The sequence below is a fragment of the Phyllostomus discolor genome, chromosome 4 (genome assembly GCF_004126475.2).
Source record: "Phyllostomus discolor isolate MPI-MPIP mPhyDis1 chromosome 4, mPhyDis1.pri.v3, whole genome shotgun sequence".
Classification (NCBI taxonomy): domain Eukaryota; kingdom Metazoa; phylum Chordata; class Mammalia; order Chiroptera; family Phyllostomidae; genus Phyllostomus; species Phyllostomus discolor.
In genome coordinates, this window is record NC_040906.2 from 2438459 (window position 1) to 2463782 (window position 25324).

At 59.4% G+C, this 25324-nt stretch overlaps 1 protein-coding gene across 1 annotated transcript in view; it reads left to right on the top strand.

The window, feature by feature from the left end:
• The first annotated feature begins 4496 nt into the window (after window positions 1-4496).
• The window catches only part of IQCA1 (IQ motif containing with AAA domain 1), an 85967-nt gene continuing 65139 nt past the window's right edge, over window positions 4497-25324 (top strand). Inside the window, exons 1-5 of the mRNA XM_036022671.1 lie at window positions 4497-4805; window positions 12049-12373; window positions 15993-16112; window positions 17537-17728; window positions 20043-20114. Coding sequence (XP_035878564.1) covers window positions 4795-4805; window positions 12049-12373; window positions 15993-16112; window positions 17537-17728; window positions 20043-20114 — 720 coding nt within the window. The 5' untranslated portion in view covers window positions 4497-4794. The remainder of the gene's footprint in view (window positions 4806-12048; window positions 12374-15992; window positions 16113-17536; window positions 17729-20042; window positions 20115-25324) is intronic.

Consider the following 25324-nt stretch of genomic DNA (forward strand, 5'->3'; position numbering starts at 1 on the left):
TCACTAGCATATTTTCAAGAAAACCTGTCAAGTAGGACTCATTTCCCGGACAAAATCTCCTTTGCGGTGTTACCGTCAGGGCCTGGACGGCAGCCAGGCCGCATGGCCACACTCCGAGCAGGAGGCTCGTCGCTCTCAGCTGCCGGCAGCCACCGCTGTCAGGCGGACGGCTGCATTACGAGCCTCAGCTGCACACCCTGGGAGGAGCAGGTCTTTGACAGCTGGGACGCCCCCCGAGGCTCCTCTGGACCCCCAAACTGGGAACGTTGTTCACTGAGATGTGGACTTTGAGCAGACCCCCGGGGTGGCCCCCGCAGCCGAGGGGACCAGCTGCCGCACGGTGGAGTGCAGCCTCTGACTCGTGCCCAGGGCTCTGCGTACCAGGCATCTAGTCCTCGTGACAGTCCCCGGAGGCCAGCGGCACTGTCCCCGTTCCAAGTCACAACGTGTCCTGGACTTTGGGGGGTGGCTACAAGGAGTCGTCAGTGTGGAAGCGTGTCTCCGAACACCAGAGGCCTACCCACTTCCCTTCAATAGTCACGAATGAACAAAACAGGTGTTTTATTTATTCCCAGCTGCGTGGGACAATGCAAGAAGCAGCACCTCATCAAGCTGCTTCTGTGCAGACAGACGTCAAAGCTCCCAGGTGGCCTGTTCCAGCAGGAAGTTCAATGCCGGGCATTTTCAAGCACACCTCTCACGGAGAATGACGCTTCATACTCAGAAGCACAGACAACGCCCCCCTCCCCCGCTCCACCCCGCATCTGAGCTGACAGGAGGCAGCCTTCCGACTCCATTCAAACTTTGCCCATTTGACGGGGCCAGGGCCGCCTTCGCCGGCTGCTGGGCCGCCCGCCGGCCCGGCAGTCTGGAGGAGCCTCACCGGAGCCCATGCCCATCCTTGGCAGTGCACCTTCGAGTCCCCTGACACCGCGCCGGGGCCGCAGCAGTCACTTCTCCGAGTGCAGTCCCCACGGTCGTGGGCGAGCTCCGCCATAGCCTCGTGACGGGGGGGGGGCGGGGGGGAGTGGGAGGAAACCACTGGCAACGCTTGGGCACCCAGTTTTCAGAAAAACATTTCAGGAAGGAATCGCCCTTCTTCTAAGCACCGAGGGTCACACCGCCCGGGGTTCTAGCACGCCCCACACTGGGAGCGAGACAAGGGGGTGTTCTGCACGTGTAGAGATGGCCCCGGGTGCAGGAACGTCACGGGAGTCGCTTCAAGCCACACTGTTCAGAAATGGAAGGGTTGGGACCGGGAGCCTTACAGCTCCAATTGTCCCCAAGCCCATCCGTATCCTAATAAAGCGCCCACTCGTTTTCAGATGAACTATGGGGCTTCTCATCCGCCCCATACATAACCTGTTTTCAAGTGTCAGCCAGTGGAGTCCTCCAGCACCCCACGGGAGACGGCTCCAGAAGACGGAGGGACCACGGGAGACTGATGCTGTCACCGAGCCACGGCCGTAAGTGGCTGTGAGACGGCCTCACCGCCATCCCTGCTCTTCAGGGAGGTTGTCGAACTTCCTGTTCTTTAAGTGCTTGGACACTGGGTTTTCTGTTACTTGCATTTGAAAATGTGCCAATGTGTAGTGACTGCTCCATTTCCTGAGGGCGTTTGCACTTGGAAACATTCACTTCAGTGAGTAGGAATAGCTTGGGTCACATTGTCCCCAAGAACTTTGTAAACACCACTACTTCTTCATCTGACATGGATGGGGACACCCATGCCACTGTGGGGACTGCTTGCTATTTCTCCTGGAAGTTGATCGACATGCCCTGGGCATCATTGTCCCCTGTCAGCGTTTCCCGGACCAGCATGAGAATGTATGATCTGCAGATACAGTTCTTTTATTTCGGAAAGGTGCCCTTACACCTTCGAAAAAATGGACATTACAAGTCTCGCTTTCAGGAATGTCAGCGAACCTTTTTCTCATGGCTGCAACGCCTCGGTCTTGTTCTGCAGGCGGTAGGGTGGGCCAGGCTCTCCCTCTGGGGTCAGCGGCTGAGACGGTGCCCGGCCTCCCTCTCGGCTGTCCTGCTCTGGCTTCCGTGTCATACTACTTCCAATTTTCACCTGGTTTCCATTGTGATAGAGCCTTCTGCCACTCCTCACTGTGTTGTTTTGTGCTCTCTCCTGGCTCTCATTCTATTGTTTTTATTACCTCACCTACACAAAATCACCGACACAAAACACATATATAAAGTTTTCTTCTGCTGGGTCACGTTTTCCCCCGGACCAGGCTCCTCACCCGTCTCAGCCACGCTGCTGGCCTCATTTCCCCCCTTGTACTGAAGTCTCAGGTTTGAATGCTAAATGTGCTGCTATTCACTTAGTAACGTTTAACATGGGTTGGTCTTCGCAAATTTTCTACGTGAGAAATGTAATGTGAGCGAGTTCGCCATGTATCTGAATGGTGTTGCCAGCTGGGTGAGTGCATTTTTATCTGCTTGTTGGCAGCCTTGCCCCCTGTGAGGGTGAGAACGGACCCGCTGGGTCTGTGCCAGGTCCGGGCTCTGCCTTCTCTTCTGGAAGTCCAGTAAACCCGCCAAGGGCAAGTCCACCGTGCCCTTGCCCTCGCTAAGCACGCATCCTGTGCCTCTGACAAAACGCCCTGCAACTTGGACACTTTGCCTCCATTCCCTGCAAGGCCCTAAAAACGATCAGGGCCTGCGGGCGGCAGGACCGGTCCCTGCTGACGATGGTTCTGTCTCCCTGGGTTCGCCCAGGTGGCTTGTTTATTCTACTTCACACTTGCTTACTCCACCCTGTCAGCTCACTTCGTACACTGGGGTCCTCTTCGCAGTAGAACTAGGAGTGAGAATTCTGGTATGCTGCCCGCCTGCTTTCCTTCCCCGCAGGGATTCGCCGGAGGGGGCGGGGTGATACGTGGATACCGCTCTGCGGTGCAGTGCAGAGTGTCCAGGCTCCGGCATGAGGTTGGACTTGGCCTTTCGTTCGGTCGCTCCTTTATCTTTGGCTGGTTTCTACTCTTCTGTTGGTTGCACCACTCACGGTGGGACAGAGGCTCTGCCACCCCAACTGGGCCACTCCTACATGGTGGTCCTTGCTCCTCTGACTGCGTTCCTTCCGACTCTGCTCCTGTAGGAATTGCAGGGTATAACACTGGCAAATAAGTCTCAACAGTTCTACACATGTGTCACAAGCGTATGCATGTTCGTGACACCATCCGTCCTGTCAGGCGGCCCGGCTCGCCGCCCACTGAGCGGCCGGCGCCAAGGAGGAGACCAGAGCCACACACAGTAACTGCCAGGCACTCAGCGTTTATTGAATGCAGGCAGGCTCACTCAGAGTAGACCATCAACGTACATTACTGTCCTACTCACACTCTGCCCATCTGTAAGAGGAATATCACACACCCAGACATATCCGTGGGGGATAAGGAACCCGAGTCCCAGAGTCTTGGTCTGCAGGTCCAGGAGACAGAATGGTGGGAAGGGAGTCATCAGCGTCTTGCAAGGAAGATCGCGGAAGCCAGGTGGGCGGCGCGGCAGGCGAAGTGCTCCGCCCAGCAGGGCATTGGCTCCCTCCGCGGCGGATGTCGGGGGAGACCAGCGTGCCAGCAGCGGCCCTCCGGGGCGTGGAGCTCGGCTGTCTCAGCGGTGCTCCGGAACCTGCCTCAGTTATACCTTGGAAGTGATGTCCTCCACCCTGCGGGGTGTCTTGGTAAGTGTCTTGGCACCCCGCTGCCAAGTGTGGACCTTGCCCAGGCCCCTGTGGGTGGCACAAGGCCGTTCTGCGGGACACCCCGGCTCTGACCACGTGTGCAGGTATCTTAAGTGTCTCCTTGCCAGCGTGTCTGCTCTGACTTAACACATTGGTTCCGTCTTGGACCCAAGTGGCAGGGCGCACCGGCAGCCATTTTAGCTGACATGAATGATTCCACTTTGTTTTACAGGCTTCGTACTATCTTAACCGGACCAATGCCATTTTATTGGTCCTGGCTCCGCAATGCGAAGGGACAAGGACGAAGAGAACAATGGGAGTGACTCGCTCGTTCACAAGGCACTGGCAGCTCCCCTTTCATTCTGCCCCCCCAGAAGGGCATCGCCAGCGCCTGCGTCTGTCCTGCACCCCCAGCCTGAGTCGGCTCCTGGCCCGGAGCCGCGGGCCGGGGACTCTGAACGAAGGAACGACTGTACCTCGCTTTACAGATGGGGAGACCGAGGCCACCGCACTCGAGGCCTCGTCCAGGACTACATTTCGGAAGATGGTGAAAACGGGGCAAACGGGCCCCAGCGGAGGACGGGACCTGGGGCCTCCCGAGCGAGCGCGCCCACGGGGCGGGTCCTGCGGGAGATCGGCCCCTCCCTCCGGCTCCCGGGCGGTTGCGGCTCCAACTGCTAACCGCCAGCTCCGGGAGCGGCTGCCCCGGCTTCCGGCGTCAGGTGCGGTTGCCACGGAAACGGCAGGCAGGGGGCGCAGGCGCGCAGGGAGCAGCGGGGGCAGGGCGCGCAGCCTGCCCGAGGCCGAGAGGAGGGGCACTGCGCAGGCGTAGCGCCTCCGTTGCTAGGTTCCGGCTCGCAGTCCAGTTCCAGAGCCTCGGGGTAGCGCTGAGATCCATCTCATCCCACTCTCTGTGCTTGCGCATCCCTGGCTGGCACCTTTCCTTCCCACAGTGCGAGGACCCCCCAGACACCTGCTGCTCCTTCCGGAAGGACCACTTCCTGAGCGCCTGTGGTGGGGTCCTGAGACCTGCAACCCTGCAGGCCTTTTGGAGGGCGACAGAAGAGGTTCCCGGCAGGCGAGGGAAAGAGGGATAGTAGCCAGCCATGTCGAACATGTAAGTGATGCGCTGCTGGGCCACAGCCTTAGGGTGGTCTTCTCCAAACCAAAAGCTTTGCTTTTTTCTTCTCTTTTCTTCTCCCACCTCCTCCCTTTCTTTCTTTATCCATTGTAACGAATAAAGATACTTCATAGGCTAGAGTATCAGCTTCCTGTGGACAAGGAATGTCAGACACTCAGATCTTCCTCCTTCCTCTCGCACTGCCTCCTCCAGGCCCCCTGCTGGGTCCCCTAAGCCCTGCTCATGTACTTTCAAGGAAGCAGAACCTTCAGAACTTCATAGCACATTGCCTGCTTTTATGTTAGCATTTCACAGTAACATATGCTTGCTTTGTGAAAGCACCCAGGTTCCAGTATTACATCAAGAAAGGTCCTGAAGAAGCCTTATTATACCCCCTGCTTTGCACCAAGTGACGCCAGGCAGGTGGCAGTGAGAAGGGCCTTGACCTCGCCCTGCCCCCCGCCCTTGCACCGCAGCCTTGAAATAGAATGACTTTCAATCTCACGGCACCCCTTCAATGCAGAGCTGCGATATTGTGTCCATTTTACAGATGAGGAAACTTGGGCACCAAGAGGCCAAGCAGCTCGTCGGTGGCAACGCAGGCACGGTAGCTCAGCCCGCACCGTTAACTCACCCCGTTGGCTCGGCAGGAAGTGGGAGTGGGGAGGCCAGGGGCCTGCCGGGGGTGGCAGGCGGGGGAGATGAGGCGTCCAGCGTCGGGGGCGTTGGGTCGGAAGCGCCAGTTGGCCGTCAGACGGAGAGCAGGGAGGCAGCCGAAGGTTCCGGTCTCGAGTTCGAGAGAGAGGGAGGCCCGCGTACGAAATGGAAACTGAGAGCCGTGGGTGTGTGGGTGGGCTTCGTGAGGCACGGAATGAGGGCGGACGGGGGTGCAGAGGTCCAAGGGCTTGGCCTTGGCTCCTCGGACAGTCAGAGGCTGGGGGCAAGGGCAGAAATCAACAAAGAGGTCACAGGCGTGACCGGTGGGGAGGAAGCAACATCGCGGTGTCCTGGAAGCCAGGTTAAAAAAAAACATTTCTCGGAGGAGGGAGCGACAGACTCTGTGAGATGCCGCTGAGGCAAGCCCGAGGGGAACTGGGCACTGACCGTCGGTGTGGCTGTGTGGCGTCCGGCGGTGACCCTGACCCTCAGTGGGGCGATGGAGCGGAAAGACTGAGTCGGACTGTGAGGGCAGGAGAGAGCGGGAGAGAAGCCGCAGACAGGGAGTGCAGCTAACTGTTTGAAGGGGTTTCGCTGTAGTTGGTGGCGGGGAAACGGGACCCGGAGACAGACTTTTTTTTTTTAAAGACAAGGAACAATGGCCCATTTGTTATTTGGGGGGAATGGCCCCTGGTCAAGGAAACGGGATGCTCTGGCCGGAGGGGGGGACGCCGGTGACGTCCGCGCCGGAGAGGGCACGGGGCCCAGCTCCAGGCCTTGGCCGCAGAGAGAGGAGCGGCGGCCGCAGGCCCGCGAGGGCAGAGTGGGGGCCCTGCAGAAGCGTGCGGTTCTGAGCGTGGGTGTGGGGGGCGGGGCGGGAAAGATGGCGTAGACGGTGGACGAAGGCCACATTGAGGGATGCGGGCAGCACCTCCTGGTGCAGTGAGGTTCCCAGCCGGGGAGCGTTGGGGGCAGGGCGGGAGAATGGTCTATCTAGAAGGGGCAACAGGAGCTAGGCGGGCCCTGGACCCCGCCCCCCACCCTTGGGAGAAAGGGAGCCTCCCCGTGAGGACTGCGGTGTCCTCAGGAGACAGCCAGGCCTCCCTCCACACAAACAGGCTGAGGGAGCATTCCAGAAAGAGAGCGAACAACCAGATAATATTGGGAGAATGGAGGGCTCGGCGTGGATAACGTGAGGTGGCGAGAGCCCCCACTTTGCAGCACTCCGGTTTTCCGTGGAAGTCCACGGCGTGTCTGAGCACTGGCGCCCCCCGCCCCCACTGCAGCCTGGGAAAGCAGCCAGGCCGCGCACGTGGGAATCTGGTCTTTCTCAGCTGTCATATTCCATCTCCTCCACCCGCAGTTGTCCTGACTTCAGTCTCTGCAACATTTCTAGGTCATCTGCTCAAGTCTGAAACCAATCAAGTACTTAGAAAATGCTAAGTAGCCTCATGGATAAAACAGCACCTTCTCCTTACGAGGCGCATGTAAAGTCTCCAGAGCACTCCCACATCTGTTATCCCCCGCCGCGGTAATCCGGTGGGTGTCCGGGGCGGGCGCCAGCATCCCGCCGGAGGGAGGCGAGGCACGGGGGTGAGCGAACTGCCCGGGCCCGGCTACCTCAGGAGGCAGGTTCTGACGTTGCGCTAGGAGCGTTTTGCCTTAAAAGACCACCTTGCCACACCCAAGAGAAATAAAAACACATGTCCACACGAAAGCCATACGGAAATGCTTGTGGCAGTGTCATTCACAACACCCAAGAGGCAGGACACCCCACGCGTCTGGGCACGGAGGCACGGGCACCCACAATGCAGCGTCCGCGTGCAGCAGCACGGTAGTCGCCAGCAAAAGGGAGCAAAGCGCAGACGCGAGCTGCCCCACGGGCCAGCCCCGAGCACACGAGGGCGAGGGGTGGGCACAAGGACCACCTGTCGCATGGTTGTGCGTAGGTGCCGTGCCCGGAGCAGACAGAGACAGATCGGCCAGTGGTTGCCTGGGGTTGGGGGTGGGGGGCGTGCCCAGGGGCTCACAGGGCGAGACTGGAGGCGAGGGTGGAGTTTCTTTCTGGGGTGGAGAAAACATTAAAAACCACCAAATGCGCCCACTTTAAAAGGGCACATTAACGATTTGGGGGTTCACTTGCCACATCCCTCATCCCGGGTACCCTGTGCAGGTCTCCAGGATGCTGCGACCTCAGGGCAGCAAGGCGGGGCGGGGCTCCAGCGGGGTGGGGCTTCGAGGGAGGCGGCGGCTCCACAGGCTGGCCTGGCCTGGCCAAGGCCCAGCGTCCAGGCGCCTGGCAGCCCGGGGGATGGAGGGGTGGTGATCAGTGGGCGCACGTGGAAAGCACCAAAGACAAAGTCAGTCCCCAGGGTAAGGGGTATGATGCAGGGGTCAGCGTGCTCAGATAGCCCCTAGTATTAGTATTTTCCCGTCAGCCAACCAGCGTTGCCCGGTCTCTCCAAGGAGGGTCCCCAGAGAGACAGCAGGTGGGGGAGCACCGGCCGCGGCCCGAATGGCAGGGCCTGGAAGACTCAAGCCACCAGAAAGGCCTCTGGCCAGGAGTTCCAGTAGGGGGCCAGCTCTGCCAGGGCCTGAAGGGGCTTCTGCACCCCAGCTCCGAGCGCGGGTGGGAGCTGCGCAGGCCCTGAGCTGGGGTGGCCAGGCCCTGCCTGGGTCTGCTCCAAGCAGAGTCCGGGCAGCCGTGGCTCTGGGTGTGCTCCCCTCCACTCCCCCCTGGCCCTCATCCCCCTGCGGAAGCCTCCTCTCCCCCCAGGCCCCGTGCTGTCAATGGGTCTACAGCTCTGCGGGGTTCAGGTCACCCCGCCAGCGGCTGCACAACCTCGAGGCCGATGAGTGTGTGAGGTGCTGTGATGTCTGATAAGATGCCCTTTATCTGTTAGTGTCGGCTCCACCCCCACGTGGGGAGCTGGGACTGGAATTATTTATAGAGTCTGCACTGCATTAGTGCCGAATTCCTGGTAATATTAAATCTGCACGTCGGTCTCGGGGGCCTGCTCTCTTTGTATCTCGTCTCGGCAGGCAGGAGCGGATATTGCCTTCTGCCTGCGCTGAACTTCTGCCACTAACATTCTGGAATTTTCTCCGGCTTAGCTGTGGGTTTGATCTGCATCTTTCTACTTTGCTGTGCTTGTCAGCTTCTATTTTGTTGCCGATTTCCTTGGGTTTTGCCGTGGAGTCGTTCATTGGCAGTTTTTAAATTTCTTTCGTATCGATCCCTTATCCCTTTCTACTTCCAGTTTTCTTTCTTTTTTTGTGTATTTATTTATTTTTAGGGAAGGGAGGGAGATAGAGAGAGAGAGAGAAACATCAATGTGTGCAGTTGCTGGGGGTCATGGCCTGCAACCCAGGCATGTACCCTGACTGGGAATCGAACCTGCGACGCTTTGGTTCGCAGCCCGAGCTCAATCCACTGAGCTACACCAGCCAGGGAATCTGCTTCCATTTTTCTGGGGGCGTTTCTGGTGTCTCCCTAGTGGAATTATCCTTGGCGTCTGGACTCCAGCGTTCTGAAGCGCCGTCGCCCTCTGTCCTTTGGAGTGTGTAGATAACGCTCTTCATCAGGCGTGTGCCGTAAATTAAAATTTATTGGGCAGCATCTTGGTATCTGCGGAAACAATCTCCAGTTTTGACCGCCCCGTTGCCGTGTGTACTTCGGCGATGGGCTGCCCTCTCCCGGATTCCAGAGACGACCCCCCACCCCGCGGTCGCAGGGAATGGTCCTTTTGATCTGGCGCCGTGTTCTGTTTGCTGAGTGGAATTTCAGAGCCAAGTTTAAACAAAACGAGCCTGTAATTTTCTTCTGTAATGTTGTCCTGACAGGTTTAGTCCCTAAACCCGGTGGAGGCCACAGGGCGAGCGCCGGTTCTTCTGTTTTATGGGAACATTCGTCGAGCCCGTTGGAATGCGAGGCTGGCAGCCCGGCGAGTCAGCAGGCGCCTCGGGCCGCTGCCCCCTCCCCGGCGCTGGACGCCGGGGCCCCTCTGGACCCTACAGGATTTTACGTTCTCCAGGCGGCGTGGGCCAAGCCTCCGGGCCTCCTGCTCCGGAGCGCATCCATCCGGCCCCTGCCCCTCGCTGCTGCCTCCCCTCCTCCCCCGTTTGCGTGTCTGTGTGAGCCGGGACACTCGGAATTGCCGAAATGCCCCCGGTACTTCCACCAGGGGGTGACTTTGTTGCTCTTCTCTGGGGCCGTTCCTGGTAAAGAGCCCTGGTTTCCAGGAGGCGTTAGCGGGTGCCCTGGACTAAACGACAGTCTAGCTTTCTGACAACCACCTTCTCTCTTCTGATGGGCGTGGCTAGCAGAGCGCTGCCGTCTAGCACTCCTGTTAAAAGTGCAGCGAAGTTTGGAGAAACCCGGTTCTTGAACCCAGCAGGCGGGCGGGCGGGGCGCCGGGGGTAGGAGGCAGTACCCAGACTCCTGGGCCGTGGGGGCAGGTAGGGGAGGACAAGGGGGGAATGGGGGGGGGATACAGATCGTTGTGCCTTTTTGGTGTCCGACACACCCAGGCCACGCGGTGCATTTTCTCCCCGTCACCTTGGCAAGAACTTCGGCTGTGTATTTGGTGGTGCCGGGGTTCTTCTAGTTCCGGTACAGGCAGGGGTGGCTCGGTGTCGAATGGTGGCCCGGGCTTAAGTCACACACACCTGGGCTCAAGCGCTGCCCCCCGCCCGCCCACTCAGGTACAAGCCATCTCCTCCCCCCGACGTGGGGGTGGGTGATAGGAGCCCCTTTTCGTGGACCGTCACCAGGATCCCTGTAGGACGAAGGTGACGTGTGGTCAGCGGCTCAGCGAGGCTCACGACTTCTCGCTCCCGGGAAAGGGTGGCACGTGGTGAGGAAGGGCCCCGGGGCTAGAGCAGAGCATGGAGAGGGGATGCCTGGGAATGACCTGGGGGAGGGGAGGGGTGCCCCGTGGCAACAGGTGGATCGAACGAGCATGTCTGCCGCCACCTCCTCCCCAACCCCCTCCCGCAGGCCAGTCAAGGGTTTAAAGGGCTGTAAACACCCGAGGGCCAAGAGGACACTGGGGCACTTGACGAGGGGTGTCACAGAACTGTAGGAGGAGGGCAAGGAGACCCGAGGAGGAGGAGGAGGCAGGTCAGAGACCATGGTGCCGGGGCCGGGGGTGTGGGGGGGCGGGGAAGGGAAGGCACAGCCCTGGGAAGGGAAGAGGGCGGGGAGGTCTGGTCCTTCTGGGCTGGGCTGGCAGGGTGAGGACTGGCTGGACATCTGTAAGGGGGACCCGTCCACCCCAGGATCCTGGCAAGGAGGCGAGCACAGGTGGCCCGGGGACTCCAGGCACAGGGGAGGGGAACAAGGAGAGGCTGCCTGTGACGAGGAAGTGAGAGCCCTCGGCCCTTTGCTGGCAGGAGGTTGGAGCTGCCCACACAGCCCCAAGGACATGCAGCAGATGGGGGCCGACATTCTCGGGTGGCCCCGGTCCCCGGTGGTGGCTGGGGTCCTGCCCACCCCCTCACACCCCGGCGATGCCCACTGGCTGAGAAGCCCCTCCCCAGACACGGTGAACTGCAGTTAGCTTTTTCCCAGTGAGTCTTGGTTCTTACGTAGTGCGAAAGAGCCAAAAATCACCCGGTATCTTTATAAAAAGTCTCCGCCACGTGTGGGAGAGTCCGGACAAGAGAAGAGTGGCACACCCAGTGGTAGGGACTGATGGAGGGACGGAGTGACACAGCTGTGAGCTGAGCGCAAGGGACCCGCCCGGTTTTGGGGGGGGGGGTGTCGGGGTTGGCAAGGCCGGGCCATCGCCAGCCTGAGCCTCTGGTAGAAGGAGGCAGCCAACCGCGTGCCCGTGCACCGGGGGTCGGGGAAAGGGCAGACCCCCACCCCAGCCCAGCGCCCTCTGCTACTTCCCATGGGCCCCTGACTGGAGCACCGAGCGCCGCCGAGGGAGTCCTCGGAGGACAGCTTCTCACCACCCGCCGCACCGGGCTCACCACCCTCCATACCGTCTGTGAGGTCCGTGCTGGGCGCTCAGCGCTGTGGTCCCCCGCGGTCACCGCTGGGCGGCGCCGGCGACCACACCGCACTCTGCTTGCTCCTCCTCCTCCTCCTGCGGAAGGACACCCAGGTCACCGCCAGTCCTCGCTGTCATGACAACGCATTTCTGCGGCTGTTCTCGGTGCAGGTTTACGAGCGTTTCTCTGGGGAAGACCCGCTCCTCGGGAGGGACGCACGCACATGCGCGCACGTGTGCGACCTCACGAGCTCGCCCTGAACCGCTCTCCAGAGTGGCTGACCCAGCGTGGCCGCCCCACCTCTCCCTGTGGACGGATCCGCGGACGAGTCTGCTTGTCAGCCTCCGTGCGGGCTGCGCCGGTACGGCCAGGATCCCCTTTGCACCGTTCAGGCCAAAGGCTTCCTAATCTCTTCCTGCAGTGGCAGCCGCGCACAGAGGTCACACGCCCCGGGACAGCGGGCAGCGTCCTGGGTTCCCCGTTGATGACGAGCAGTCACAGCGGGCCGCCCCGGACCCCAGCCCGCATGCCTCCCGCAGCATGGTCCGTGCTCACCGCGCTGCCCGCACTCCGTCTTTTCCAGAACGTACAACCAGATGTGGCGCCAGACCCAGGAGGCCCTCAATTCCCTGCTGGACAAAGAGTCTCAGAAGAGGGCGGAGCCTCCCAGGAGCGAAGTGTTCATCTTCCAGATGCTGGCCACCTTCTACATCAAGTACGTGCAGATCTTCCGCAACCTGGAGGACGCCTACGACCAGATGGTGCACCCGCAGAAGCGGATCCTGATCCGGAAGGTCCTGGACGGGGTGATGGGGCGCATCCTGGAGCTGAAGAACGAGATGGTGGAGCTGGAGTTGGCCGAGTTCCACTACTTTGACAATATCCTGCAGGACCTGAAGTTGACTCCCGTAAGTACCCGGTTTTCTCGCGAGAGTCTTTTCGTGGTCGGTGAGACGGGCAGTCCCGTGGCCGCTGCTCCGCAGGCGTGTTGACCAGTTGTTTGCCTGTAGAGGTTGAAGCGCGGCCCTCCAGCAGACGGCCCTGCTGGGGACACGGCTCGGGGGGCCCTCATTTTGGGCACAAATGAGTCTTTACAGCCTTTGGGTCTGCTGGACACTGAGGTTACCATGGTTTTGCTGGTCACCGTGGCGTGTGTCCGGGCGGGTTGGAAAGGAGATCCGCTGACCCCTTCCCGAAGATCCGGTGGCACAAACCCTCCCGGTTCCCGTGAGCAGTGCCCCTACTTCTGTTTCCCAAGGAAATCTCTCTGGCCTCTCCCTCCGCCCCCCCCCCCCCACTCCCCTCTGCCTGAGCAGCCTTCGGTGGTTGCTGCTTCCCTGCTCCCAGGCGGATGTGCCTCCTCCATTGTTCACGGTGGGGTCCACGGTGACCCTGAGGGTGTGTGACAGTGGCCTCTGAGCCTCAGACCCCACGACGGCCCCCTCTCCCTCTCCAAGGCCCTGGAGCTCCCCCACCGCCACCTGTGGCCACCGCGCCTTCAGGGGACTTCTGCCCCGCGCTGCCCTCCGACCCCGCCCACCACCCTCCCAGGATCTCCTCCGACGCCCTGTAGCTGCCTGCCTGGCAGGTCTCCCAGGGGCCATGGGCGCCGCACTCGGGGGCACGGTCCCCGGAGCCCAGGCTTCCTTCGGAAGGAGTGTTTCCTCACAGTCAGGTTAGAAGGGGAAAATGTTTGGCTTTCTACATGGGGGTCCATGTTTCTTCCTTTTGAAAATACGTGGGCGTCCTTGAAGGTTACGTTTCCTGCTGGGACAGAGTTTCCCAGCCTAGGCCGTCCCCATATCAGAACGGACCAACAAGAATAACTGGAATGGACGAAGGTGGTGAGGCTCATTGGAAAACTTGTGTGTTTTTCACGTTACAGTTTTTAGTTTGTGCACTTGACTCACCTGCATTGAAGTAGCGTGAACAACTTAGGGTACGTGTGAAAGGAATGGTCATTCAATCAGAGTCCTAAACTTAATTACTTACTTAATATTGAATTGTTTTCGACCCGGCCTGGTGGCTCGTTTGGCCGCATTGTTGTCCTGTGCCCCGGAACGTCATGGGTTCGATTCCCGGTCAGGGCGTGTGTCCAGGGTGTGGGCCCGCCTGCCAGTCAGGGTGTGCACGGGAGACAGCCAGCCAGTCTGTGTTTCTCTCCCAGGTCTCCCTCCCTCCCTCCCTCCCCCCTCCCTCCTTCTCTCCTTTCCTCTCTCTCTGAAATCAGTAAACATGTCCCCAGGTCTAGATTACATTTAGCAGTTTGATTTTAAGAATATTAAATAATATTCCCAAGCCTAAGGCATGAGTTTATGCGGTTTGTGGGGCAGGTGTGTTCGGTTCATCCCCCACGTTTCTTACTGCTCCAGCTGGTCTGTCTGCTTGGAGACCCTGGCGTCGGGAGGGGCCGAGGAGCCGCTGGCTGGGCGCCGGGAGGGACGGAGAATGGGTGACACCCTCCGGGAAGCCTGCGCCGCTGCAGGACGCCCCGGCGGCATTGGAAGTTGCTGGAAGGTGCGGACCGAGCCAGGCGGCGGCTCTGAGGGCCAGCTGGTCCGGGGGTGCCTCCGGCGGCAGCAGTGTGGGCTCCACGGACAGCGTCCCGGCCAGGGAGACACGCCGACTTTGGGAAATGTCCGTGCGGGCCAGGCCCGCGTTTCAGGGTGGAGCCCCGCCCGACCAGCCCGCTCCGTGTCTGGGCTCCAGGAGCCCCATCTCTGGAACAGCCCTCGGCTCCCTGGGGCCGGCACTTGGCTCCTTGTACCACGTGACCAGCACCCCTGACCGCAGCCCACTGGTTCGGGGACAGGCCCCCGGGCAGCTGGGGCACCGGTGCCTCCCTGAAGGTCTGACCCGGGGCGGAGGGAGAGACTAGCTTCTCTCTCGGGTCCGGGTTCTCATCCCCCGGGCCCCCGTCAGCGGGTGGAGACGGTTCGGCAGATTCTTGGGACAACAGAGAAGGCTGCTCCTCAGACAGAAGGAGGGAGAGGAAACAGAGCAGACTCCGGAGGAGCAGACATAAGCATCAGGGCCCTGAAGGCATCTGCGTCCCGGACATGTCCCTGCTGCGGACGGACACTCGGCTGCGTCCCTGCCCTGGTTCCACGAGGTCCCCAGCCCCGCCATCGGGGTTCTCGGTGGCTAAACTAGCCAGAGGACCGCTCCTGGAAGCTGCCGCATCGGGAGCCCTCCCTGCCAGGTCCTCTAACGCGGGAAAGCATGTAGGGGGAAAGTTGCTCCGCCCCCAGAAGTCTCCTCAGGTCCACCCGTGGAGACCGGAACCCCCGGTGTCTGTGGTGGGCGTGACACGGGCTGTGGATGGAGGCCCCCAGGCGAGCCCGGACTGCCCAGTGCCTGTCCTCCCTCCCTCCCGCGCTCAGTCGGCCCGACTGCCCCGGACCCTGCCTGCCTGCAGTGTCATGGGCCCAGTGGACCCGATGGAGCCCCGTCAGAAGCCTCGTCTTCAAGTTCGGGCAGCAATGACCCTGCATGTACACAAGGGGGATCACAGCGCGAACTGCAAGTGCGGCTGTCTGTCCCCCGGCTGCCCTTGGTCCCCGGCCACGCCCACCGTGGAGCCTCGAGCCCAGCCCGCCCCAGCACTCCGTCAGCCTGAGAACGGCTTGGTTTCCAAACTGTCACCACCCCCCAGAAGTCCTGGGGGTACCACCCTGCCAAGTCCCCACAAACACACCCCTCTGTGCTTTTATGTTTATGCAGGGAAATAATTTCCCCTGGAAATTCCTGGTCGGGGAGGAGGGTGTGGGGAGTCACATTGGAGTGGGGAAGAGGACAGCTGACCCTGGACACCGGTCCGCGGGTCTACCGGCAGGCCGCCGGGAGGGCCCGAGAGCACCAGGGCGGCGTGTCCTGGTGGGCTGCCCAGGGGCCGCCTCTGACCCTTCCTAGCCCGTGTGCACTCCCCGTTATTGAACCCGGACTGGCAAGTAGTCATTGGACATCCACGACTTTGAACTGTTCGGTAACATGTACAATGAAGAATAGAAGTTTAGATGCATTGTATAAAAAACAAGTTTCCTAATAAAGCAAACTCATTGTGTAAATAATTTTTGTAATGGGGTAATTCAGGTAAAAACAAACCAGTTATTAGAGAAAATATGAGCACTGTAAACAAAACTGGACGGCGCCAACGCTGAAGGACGAGGTTTAATTCAACAGCAACCCCTGCAGCGCACTCTTCGCTGTCCACGTTGGCGTTGTCATTCTGGGCAGACCGAGGTGATGTTACGTTGCTTGGAAGAAATGCATTGAGTTACCACTGGTTAGCGGAAGCCTAAGTGACGTGAATTATTACAGTGTTGCTGTAGCCATGACAACCGAGGACGTGGCCACAGTTCTCCTTCCGACCCTGTCTGTGTGACGGGTCTCCTCCCCCTGCGGCCCCGCGTGCGCACACGGGGAGTCAGGTCTGCCGCGTGCTCGTTGCGTGCTTTAATCGGGTCTCAGTCCTGGGCTTGTGACAAACGTGCTCTTCACGTGTTTTTTTCTTCTCTCTTTCTCCAGCAACAACTGGATATTCCCATACCCAAGTATTTCTTGAAGGAGAAGGTGGAAGTCATAAAGGAGCGAGAGAAAATCCTGGCCCAGATACTGGCCGACTCCGGCGTAGGCCTGCCCATGGTAGTGTGTATATCCTCTTAGCAGACGCGACGCCCCAGCCCACAGAACCCTCTCCCCTGCCCCCGAACGGGATTCCTTTCGGTGGGAGAGGGTGGCACCTTCCCCCTTGTTACTCGGGACCGAAGCCTTTGGTGACTCACGTCCACGGTTTGTCAAGGGCTCAGCGATCGAGGCCAGACCACGGTTCTCTGCCTCTGCCGGGCGGGCAGCACCTCCAGGGCCGGGTGGGTTGTCGGGTCCTTGCAGTGTCGTGTCCCAGATGCCCCGCGCCCGCCCGAGAAGCAGCCCGGCGCTGCTCCTGTGGGACAGTCGAGGGCGTGCTCAGAGCTGCCCAGATGACGACACTTTCTTAGAAGGCCGGCTGACGTTTCATGACGTCAGTTTGAGTGACACGTGAATCACCCACCTCAAGCGGACTGTCTTGAGTGAGGACAGAGAAGTCCTCAAAGACCCCTCGGGAAAGCAGGGAACGTCCGGCCCTCCGGCCCCGTGTAGCTGCCGGGCGGCCACCGGGGCTCCCGGTCAGCGAGACCCATGTCTTCCAGGAGGCAGCCCCGTGCGTCCGGGTGACTTCTCTGTGCTCTTTGGGGTCTCGCTGCACCGCACTGTCACCCAAGCTGCTTATTTCTTGAACACACGTGCCATGCACAGCCCCGTCTCTGCCCCTACACGGGTGATGCCTGCCTTTTCCTCGGGGGGGCCTGCACCAGCACCTGGAAACCTCCAGGTCCCTCGGAGGGGGCAGGAGGGAGTGCAGGTGTTTCAGAGCGACGGTGCAGAATGGCCAGGAAATACATACAGGGACGGCTCCCGCTCGCTGGCCGCCTGCTCCCTGCCCCAGTGCCCTTGCACACGTCCGCCAACCCGACCCCCAAATGGCATCCATCCTGATGTGCGACGCGTGTCATGGAAATGTGTGCGTGCTGCACACAGGAGGGGCGAAGGCTCCCCAAAAACTCTGACTGTGGCGTCAGCCGTGTCTCCCAGGCCATCCTGTCAGTGGTATGGAAGTCGGCACCGTCCCTCACGTGTGTTTCACGTTCAGATTCTCACGTTAGGGAGGCGCGTTTGATTTCGGCGCTCCTGTTGCATTAATGAAACATGGATAGCCACTTCGAGTGTCACCGCATCCATCCCGTTGGCAGTCCCGTCGTTTGCTGCCCGCCCACAGGGCGGAGCTAGTCAGTGCACAGTTTGGACCGGTAGCAGGCGCTGCAGGGATCCTTAGAGGGGGCACCGCAGCGCAAGCGCGCGCCCTACCGAAACGCGCACGGCTCACGGGGAAACGGCAGGCGCCGAGCAGCCAGCACCCTCTTCATCGGCATCCGGGGACTGCGAGGTTGGGTTGGAGGGAAGCGCGTGACGTTCCTGGGGTCCGCTGGTGGAGGTGAGCGTGCAAACGTTGATTCCTCTCGACTTCCCCACAGAAATCCCCTTCCAGGACCATGCCCCTAGAAGACGCGGTGAAAGCGATCCAGACGGCGGAGCGGGCACGGCAAGGCCGCCTGAGGGCGCTGTTCATGAAGCACATCTTCCTTCAAGAGTTCAAAGCCAGGCACTCCCGGATCATTGGCGAGAGAATAGCGGATGTGGGGTCCGCCGCCCTGCGTATCCAGAAGGTGAGCCGGGCAGGGGGCTCCTGGCTGGCGTGGGGGCCCAGGCGTCTGACGCAGCCGGGGGTGCGTGTCCCAGGGTGTGGTCAGCTCGCAGCTCGGAACCCCGGAGCCCTGCCTCCGGGGGGACAGGACCGATTTTCTCACCCCGGGGAGCCATCCGCTCAGCTCGGCCGCGTCGTCTAACCTTTACTGTAAAGAGGTTTGAAGCAGAAGGTATTTTCTTCACATGTTTTTTAAATCGTTGGTAACTATTGGGAAGAATGCTAGCCCTGGCTGGCGTAGCTCAGTGGATTGAGCGCAAGGCTGCGAACCAAAGTGTCGCAGGTTCGATTCCCAGCCAGGGCACACGCCTGGGTTGCAGGCCATGACCCCCAGCAACTGCACACTGATGTTTCTCTCTCTCTCTTCCTCCCTCCCTTCCCTTTTATTATTTCTAAAAATAAATAAATAAAATCTTTTAAAAAAGAGTGAATGAACAAATTTAGAAGGGTGAATTAAAAAAAAAAAAAAACGCTGCTAACAACTGAGAGAGGCTCTACACCCTCAATGAAATTTTTAAAATCCATTTGCACACGGGCATGCAGTTCCAGGAGGCTTAGCGCCTGCTGGCTCGCCGACGTGTGCACACCCACGCGAAACCCCGCCACCACCGCCACCCCTTTTAAAAGCTTTGCCGTTTCCCGCATCAGAGAGCACCGTTGGTTTGCCCCCCACCTTTCTCACGTAAAAACTACGTCGCTCCCAGCGAAGTGCGGAGCGTGGCGCGTGCTGAACTAGAATTAGGCTGGAGCGGAAGCACAAGGATGTGAAGCGCGGCAGATAGGTCCGGACGCCTGTCCGTCACTGTGGTTGAGTGGCAGCGCGGGGCGGGGGGCGGGGCAGACAGCGGGGGGCGGAGCTGGGCTGGGGGCGGGGCAGACCGGAGAGTGGTCTCTGCGCAGACGCAAGCGCTGGAGGTCCCAGCTGAGCGCTCCAGTCCGATGTGTTCTGTTGCCCCACACGACGGCAGGAATTTTTCCTTTAAAATCGTGAATTGACACCCTGACATCTGCCACCATGCTCCTGGCAGTCTGGAAGTTTCTCTCGAAGAGACCCAGGCGGGGGCATCTCACTGAGAATTAGAGGTCACTCCTTTTTTTCTCCCTCCAGCTTTACTGAGACTTTTTCGGTGAATGACAGCCTGTAAGTTTTGAGGTGTGTCCTGACGTGACACACGAGTACATTGTGAAACAAGTATCGCAGCAAGATAAGCGTCACCCCCATCGCCTTACACGGTTACCATTTCCCTCGTAGATCAACTCGCCTAGCAGTGTTTAAGGACCCGACCCAACGGCGTGAACTGTAGTTGCCCTGTCGCATGTCAGACCCCCAGCACTCCCCCGTCTCGCCCTGGAAGTCGGTCCCCTTGCCCGTCTGCGCCCGCTACCCTCCCCCCCAGCCCCTGGCCGCTGCCCGCCCACGCTGTCTCTGAAGGCCCGGTCTCTGTAGAGCCCACGTCTGGCGGGACCACACTGTCCGTCCGTCTGCCCCGACGCGCTCCCCTGAGCACGGCGCCCCCGGGGTGCGTCCGTGCTGCCTCCATGGTGGGATGTCCCCCCTGTTCACGGCTGAGCGGCAGTTCCTGCTTCCTCCTCTCGTCCGCCCACAGCACTCAGGGTGTCCCCATGTCTGGCTGAGCACTGCGGCGAACGTGGGGGTGCAGCTCTCTCTTTGAGAGACAGATTTTATTTCCTTTCAATAAATACCCAAAAGTCGGATTGCTGGACCCCGTGGTGGTTCTGCTTGTTAAAAAACAAAAGCTTTTAGTGGCCTCCGTGCTGTTTCCCATAGAGGCCGCACCCGTTTCCATGCCCACCGGCAGTGACAAGGGTCCCCTTTCTCTGCGTCCTCGCCAGCCCCTGTCACCTCCTGTCTTTTTGACAACAGCCCTTCTGGCTTGGGTGAGGCCGTCTCGGGGTCAGCGGTGGGGTTCAGGTCAGCAGGTTTGCTCCGGGGTCTCGGGCCAGTGTGGGTCCTGTGTGGTCCCTGGGTGGGGGGGCTGCTTCAGGACTCCCGGTTCACTGGGGGCGGGGGCGCTGGGACAAGGGTCCGCTTCAGCGTCCCAGGTGAGTCCTCAGACGGCGGGGCAGGCTGCTGCTGGGACTCATTCTTGCTGCAGAGATGTTGCCTCTGACCCCAGAAGGAAGACGGCTCCGTCAGCCTCGCCCACACGGGTGGTGCCCCAAGCGGCCCGCACAGCTCAGGTGGCAGGAACACTGCGGTCGTGTTTGCGTCACGGCCTCCTGTGCGAAACCAGTGACCGCTTCTGTGTTCGTAGGTGTGGCGAGGCTTCCACCAGGGCCGGAAAACCAAGCTGGAGAGAGAAGAGGAGATGGTGTTCCTGGGCATGGTGAGTTCCCTGCTGCGCACGGGGCGTCGGCTGCTCTCCCACGGGGGACCCCGGAAGGCCTGAGTCTTCCTCAGACAGGCCCTGAGGGGAGAAGGGGAGAAAAACGCGTGGCCGGTGGCTCAGGGAGACACCAGCTGCACCCCCCGAAGGTGGGGATGGCCGGAGCTGCTCACGCCACGCTGCCCCGTCGCCCGTCAGCGGTGGTCACGGGAACAGGCCGCCCTGGCAGGGCTGCCGTGGGGGGCGGTGACCCATCAGAGTCGGAGGGTGTGCTGGTTTACACGCTGCTGCGGAACAGATCCCTGCTGACTGGGCCGCTGGCACCTGCGACCTCCGTCGCCGAGCTCGGGGGCTGTGCTGGGCTGGGACCTCTGCCCGGCGTCTGACAGACAAGGGTGGGCCGGCGCGGGGTCCCCTCCATGGCCCAGCAGGGGAAGGGCCTGCTCCCAGGCTTGTGTGGTCATTGGCAGGGTTCCGCTCCCAGGGGCTGTCAGACGGAGGCCTCGGGGTTGCCCGTTGTTAGCACGGGGGCCTCTCTGAGTGCGAATTTGCCCCCGCAAGCCAGCCGGGGAGCCATGCTGCCAGGTCCCTCCAGGGCCACAGGAGCGGCGCACCTCACCTCTGCCCTCTTCGGCTGCTTAGACACCGGTCATGGGGTCACCCACACCAGGCAGTGGGGGGCGTGAGCCCCAGGAGGTGGCAGTAACTGGGGGGCTGCCTTAGAGCCTCTGTCTCTGCTGGGGCGTGTCCTCTGTCCCCTCTCCTGCGTCCCTCCTGAGCCGCGGGGAGACCCCTGCTTCCCAGGGCAGCCTACGCCGTACACTGTGGACGCTTCTTCCTGGCATTCAGCCGCAGTCACCTCCCTGCAGTGTCCACAGATGGGCTGGGCTTCCGTCCCCGAGGGAGCTCCCACGGGGTGGGAGTGTCTGGTCCCCCTTTCTCGCGACAGCCCCGCAGGCACTGGAAGGCAGCTCCTGGGTCTTCGCCTCCAGCTCTCCAATGCTCGTTACTGTCGGAGAGGGCAGCCCCCTTGGGGGGCCTGTCGGGAGAGCTGCTGGGCTCTCGTTAAAGGGACACGGCAGTTTAGGAAGGAGAGGAAAGGAAGCCTAGGACCCCGTTACAGCCCCCGCAGAGGTGCATGGGCACGAGCCAGGCCTGCCTCCGTTTTCCAGTTCAGGCCTGCGGGTGAGTGGCCCCTGCCCGTCGTCACGGGTTTTTAGGATTAAATATATGTATATTCAATGGATGGGGTGGAATATTATTCAGTCATGAAAAAGGAGGCAGTCCTGACACAGGCTACGGCATGGGTGAACTTGGAGGATGTTCTACCAGGCAGAATAAGCCAGTCACAAAAAGGTAAAGGCTGTGCGACTCTAAAGGGGTCAAACGCACAGGAACAGAGGGTGGCATGGTGGGTGCCGGGGGCTGGAGGGAGGGACGAGCGGCTGTGGCCCCCAGCACTGTTTCAGTTCTGCGCGGTGGGGAGCACTGCAGCCTGCTGCACAGCGCTGCAGATACACTCAGCACGACGGAGCCGCAGACTTACAAGCGGCTAATAAATTTCATTACGTGTTTTTTAACACAATCTGCATTTTTTAATTCACTGGGACCCTGACCTGTGTACTGAGATGGTCCCTGTACAAATCATGGCTGTTCACGAATGGCCCCAAAATACAAATGAACAATTAAATGAATAATACACTGTTTCGTGGGATCTGAGATGTTGTCAGTTGTGAGGTACAATTGCCTTTCAAGAAAGGCAATATTTGGTCGATTTTTATTTGAGTTTAAAGAAAGAAAATATTTGTTTTTTTATTTGCCTTTAAAGAAAGAAAATATTTGGTTGAAGAAACCGAAACCCATCCTTGATTGTAATAAGCACCCACCCCTAATTTCAAACACATTAAACCAAAGAGGGTGCATCTTAGGACCAGCGGCCAAGGGCGAGCTGCGCCTGTTCCCAGCTGTAACTATGGACAAGCGTGTGATGCACACCCACTCTCGCACACGATGCGTTGGGTGGGTCCGGCCGTTCCGAGCAAGGGTTAGCCAGCTGCCACGTGGCCATTACGGTCTTTGCGGCCGTCGCCCCTGATTCTGTCGTCAGAAATAGAGATCCGCATGATGCACACAGAAGTCTCCTCACGTTCTTTTTAACACTGAAATTGGAAATGAGCAAACCAAGCCCTGGCTGGCGTAGCTCAGTGGATTGAGCGCGGGCTGGGAACCAAAGTGTCCCAGGTTCGATTCCCAGTCAGGGCACATGCCTGGGTTGCAGGCCATGACCCCCAGCAACCGCACATTGATGTTTTTCTCTCTCTCTCTTTCTCCCTCCCTTCCTTCTCTAAAAATAAATAAATAAAATCTTAAAAAAAAAAGAAAGAAAGAAACGAGCAAACCCAGTGTTCAGAGTAGTGACGCAGTGAGCTGACTCACGGTGGGGCCTCCGTCCCCGTGGCAACGTGCAGCCACCAGGAGCACGTGTTTGTGACTCATGTTTGATGGCATGACAACACGCAACGTGCAACTGCAATTTAGAGTCATACGTACAATGTGGTTTCAGCCAAACACACGCAAACCCCCATTCACTTGCAGACAAAGGAAAGGAAACACACCCAGGTCAGCAGTCGTTTTTGAATGTGGGGCCTTGGGAACATTTTTTTCTTGTCCACAGTTGTCTGTATTTTCCAAAGTGTTTGACTTTTGCTGCATTAGCTGGAAAAACAGTACACATTCAAAGATAAAAATAAGTGGCCCTAGGACATGGTGGGTGTCTTCTCCTGAGACCCCCACACGGAGCGGGGTCCCTGCAGAGGCAGCTGGGGAGCCACGCCCCGCTGCTCCTCCTCTGAGCCGCCCTTGCGGGGTGCACAGGTGTGGGATGTGATGATGCAAACAGTGGCCGTCTCCAAGTCTCGGCTTTAAAAACTGAACTCGGAGTCCAAAGGCTCACTTTGAGATGACCTGAGTGGAACGAGGAACCTGGTGTAATCAGCTGCTTTAATTCAACAGCCCCCGTGTCCTTGACCCCCACCCGCATTCCCTGGCTGCCTGCTGTGTTCACACTCCGGGAACCTAGGGGACGGACGGCCACCTGGTATTTTTTTCGTCAGGTCTTAATATCTTCCACTGATACCGCATAGAGATAGAATTACACATTTTTTGTTTTGATTTTTTCTGTTTTGCTTTGTCATTTCTCTCTGCTCGGCTCCAATAAAAAAAAAATGCCTACTCATTTTTCAGCAATGCTGAGTTTGGATAGTATAGAATGACTTGTCTGCTTTCTATTAAATGTGACTTTCTCTCAGCGTTCACGGCCTGTTGAAAGTTTACACCACTGTGAAATGCACAGAGTCAGTTTATAGAGAACAGTGTCTTCTGTCCGCTGGCTGATCACCGTAAAAACCCATGACCCCCGTCCACGCAATGTGATCAGTTGAGTGTCTCGTCCCCTCTGTCACTAATGCGGGGGTATTGTCCGCTCGTTTCGAATGCCGTTCCCCGTGCTCTCCTCTGGTGCGCCGTGCCGTCGGGGAAGCCGTTGACCGGAGCGGTCTCCGAATCTGCATGAGGACCTGGCGCATTTCCGGGGGCAACTGCTTAGTGACTGAAAGCAGAACTGGGGCAAGAGACATTGCATTGGAGCAAGAGTCACATATTTTTTAAAGGTTTTATTTATTTATTTTTTAGAGAGGGAAGGGAGGGAGATAGAGAGAGAGAGAGAGAGAAACATCAATGTGCGGTTGCTGGGGGTCATGGCCTGCAACCCAGGCATGTGCCCTGACTGGGAATCGAACCTGCGACACTTTGGTGTGCAGCCCGTGCTCAATCCACTGAGCTACGCCAGCCAGGGCTACATATTTTTTTTTGATGTGGCCACCTTCAGTGCTGACGGTCTGACACCGGCCGAGGAAAATGCACAGCGCTCTGCAAACCCACGTGCGGCTGCTTTAATGGGCAGCACCGGCGGGGTGGGCCCAGCAGAAGGACCCCTAAGGGACGCGATACATTTCCTCCTGTGGGTCCCCCTGAAGTCAGCTGTCCCGAGGTCCCCACTGCTGCGTATTCCGTGTCACCCTGAAGCCATCGGCGTTGCACTGGAATGGCCACCGGGAACGCTCACTACAGAAAAAGCTGCCCCCCTAGAACGCACCCACGGAACCCTGGAAGCACCGCACCACCCTGCTCACGCCCAGACCCGAGCGGGAAGCAGGCTGCACGCCGGGCTAGTTTTGGTCAATGGATTACACTCTTTCCTTATTGACAAACAGCCCCCCTAGGAGCCTGCGCACCCCGGAGCGCTCCCCCTAGGGCGGCTTCCCGCCTCGGAAAGGGCTGCCAGGGCCAAGGCCGGTGAGGAGCCACAACCGAGCACCTTTGCATGGTCACACTTGAAGGTCCGCCACAGCCGTGCCGTCCAGCCCGGCCACAGGTGTGAGCTGTTACATTCGGCTCCTGATAACGTCATTTGCTGGTTTCCAGAAATAAAGGTATTCTCAGTAAAAGGACTGCCATAATGTGGGGGGTTTTGTTTTGCGTTGTTTTAGATTTGTTTTAGATTTTAAAGGCAAAAGAGCTGCTCCCCAGTTGTCCCAGAGAGAGGCAGTGTCCCAGAAGTGAAGGGTGCATGTGCACCCCCAGCGCTGACGTGTTTGCTCGCCGTGTCCATGAAGAACCAGGATTGAGGGGGCCGGCTGGGGGCGTGTGCCCGGCTCTGCCGCGGGGGCCACTGCGGGGACTGGAGTGACACGCCCTGCCACCCTCCGAGTCTCAGCCCCTCCTGTCACAGGCAGGCCGGTGCTGCCCATTCTGAAGAGCATTACAAGCAGGAGGGGATGCCATGCCTTCAAGGGCCCATCACCTTGGAAGAGTGCAGCATGTTGTCATGACAACTGAGTGATTTCCTACACTGGCAAGCTGCCGAGAAGTGTGCTAACTTTTCTGTGGAACAAAACACGAAATCCTTCACAGCAGGCCACCGGTTTCAAACTAGAAAATATCTTGGCCTTTGTCATTCGGATCCATCAGCAGCGCGGTCGGAGCAGCCTACTGCCTTTGTCGCAGGTGCAGCTGCCGGGGGAGATCCGGCGAGTCCCTGCGGGAGCGGGTGCTGGCCATGGACCTTGAGCACCGTGTGCCGCGGCAGGAACCAGCGCAGACGGTGCCAGGAGGTGGGCCGGCCAGGTGTGCCAGCCTCGGACCGGCCTTGG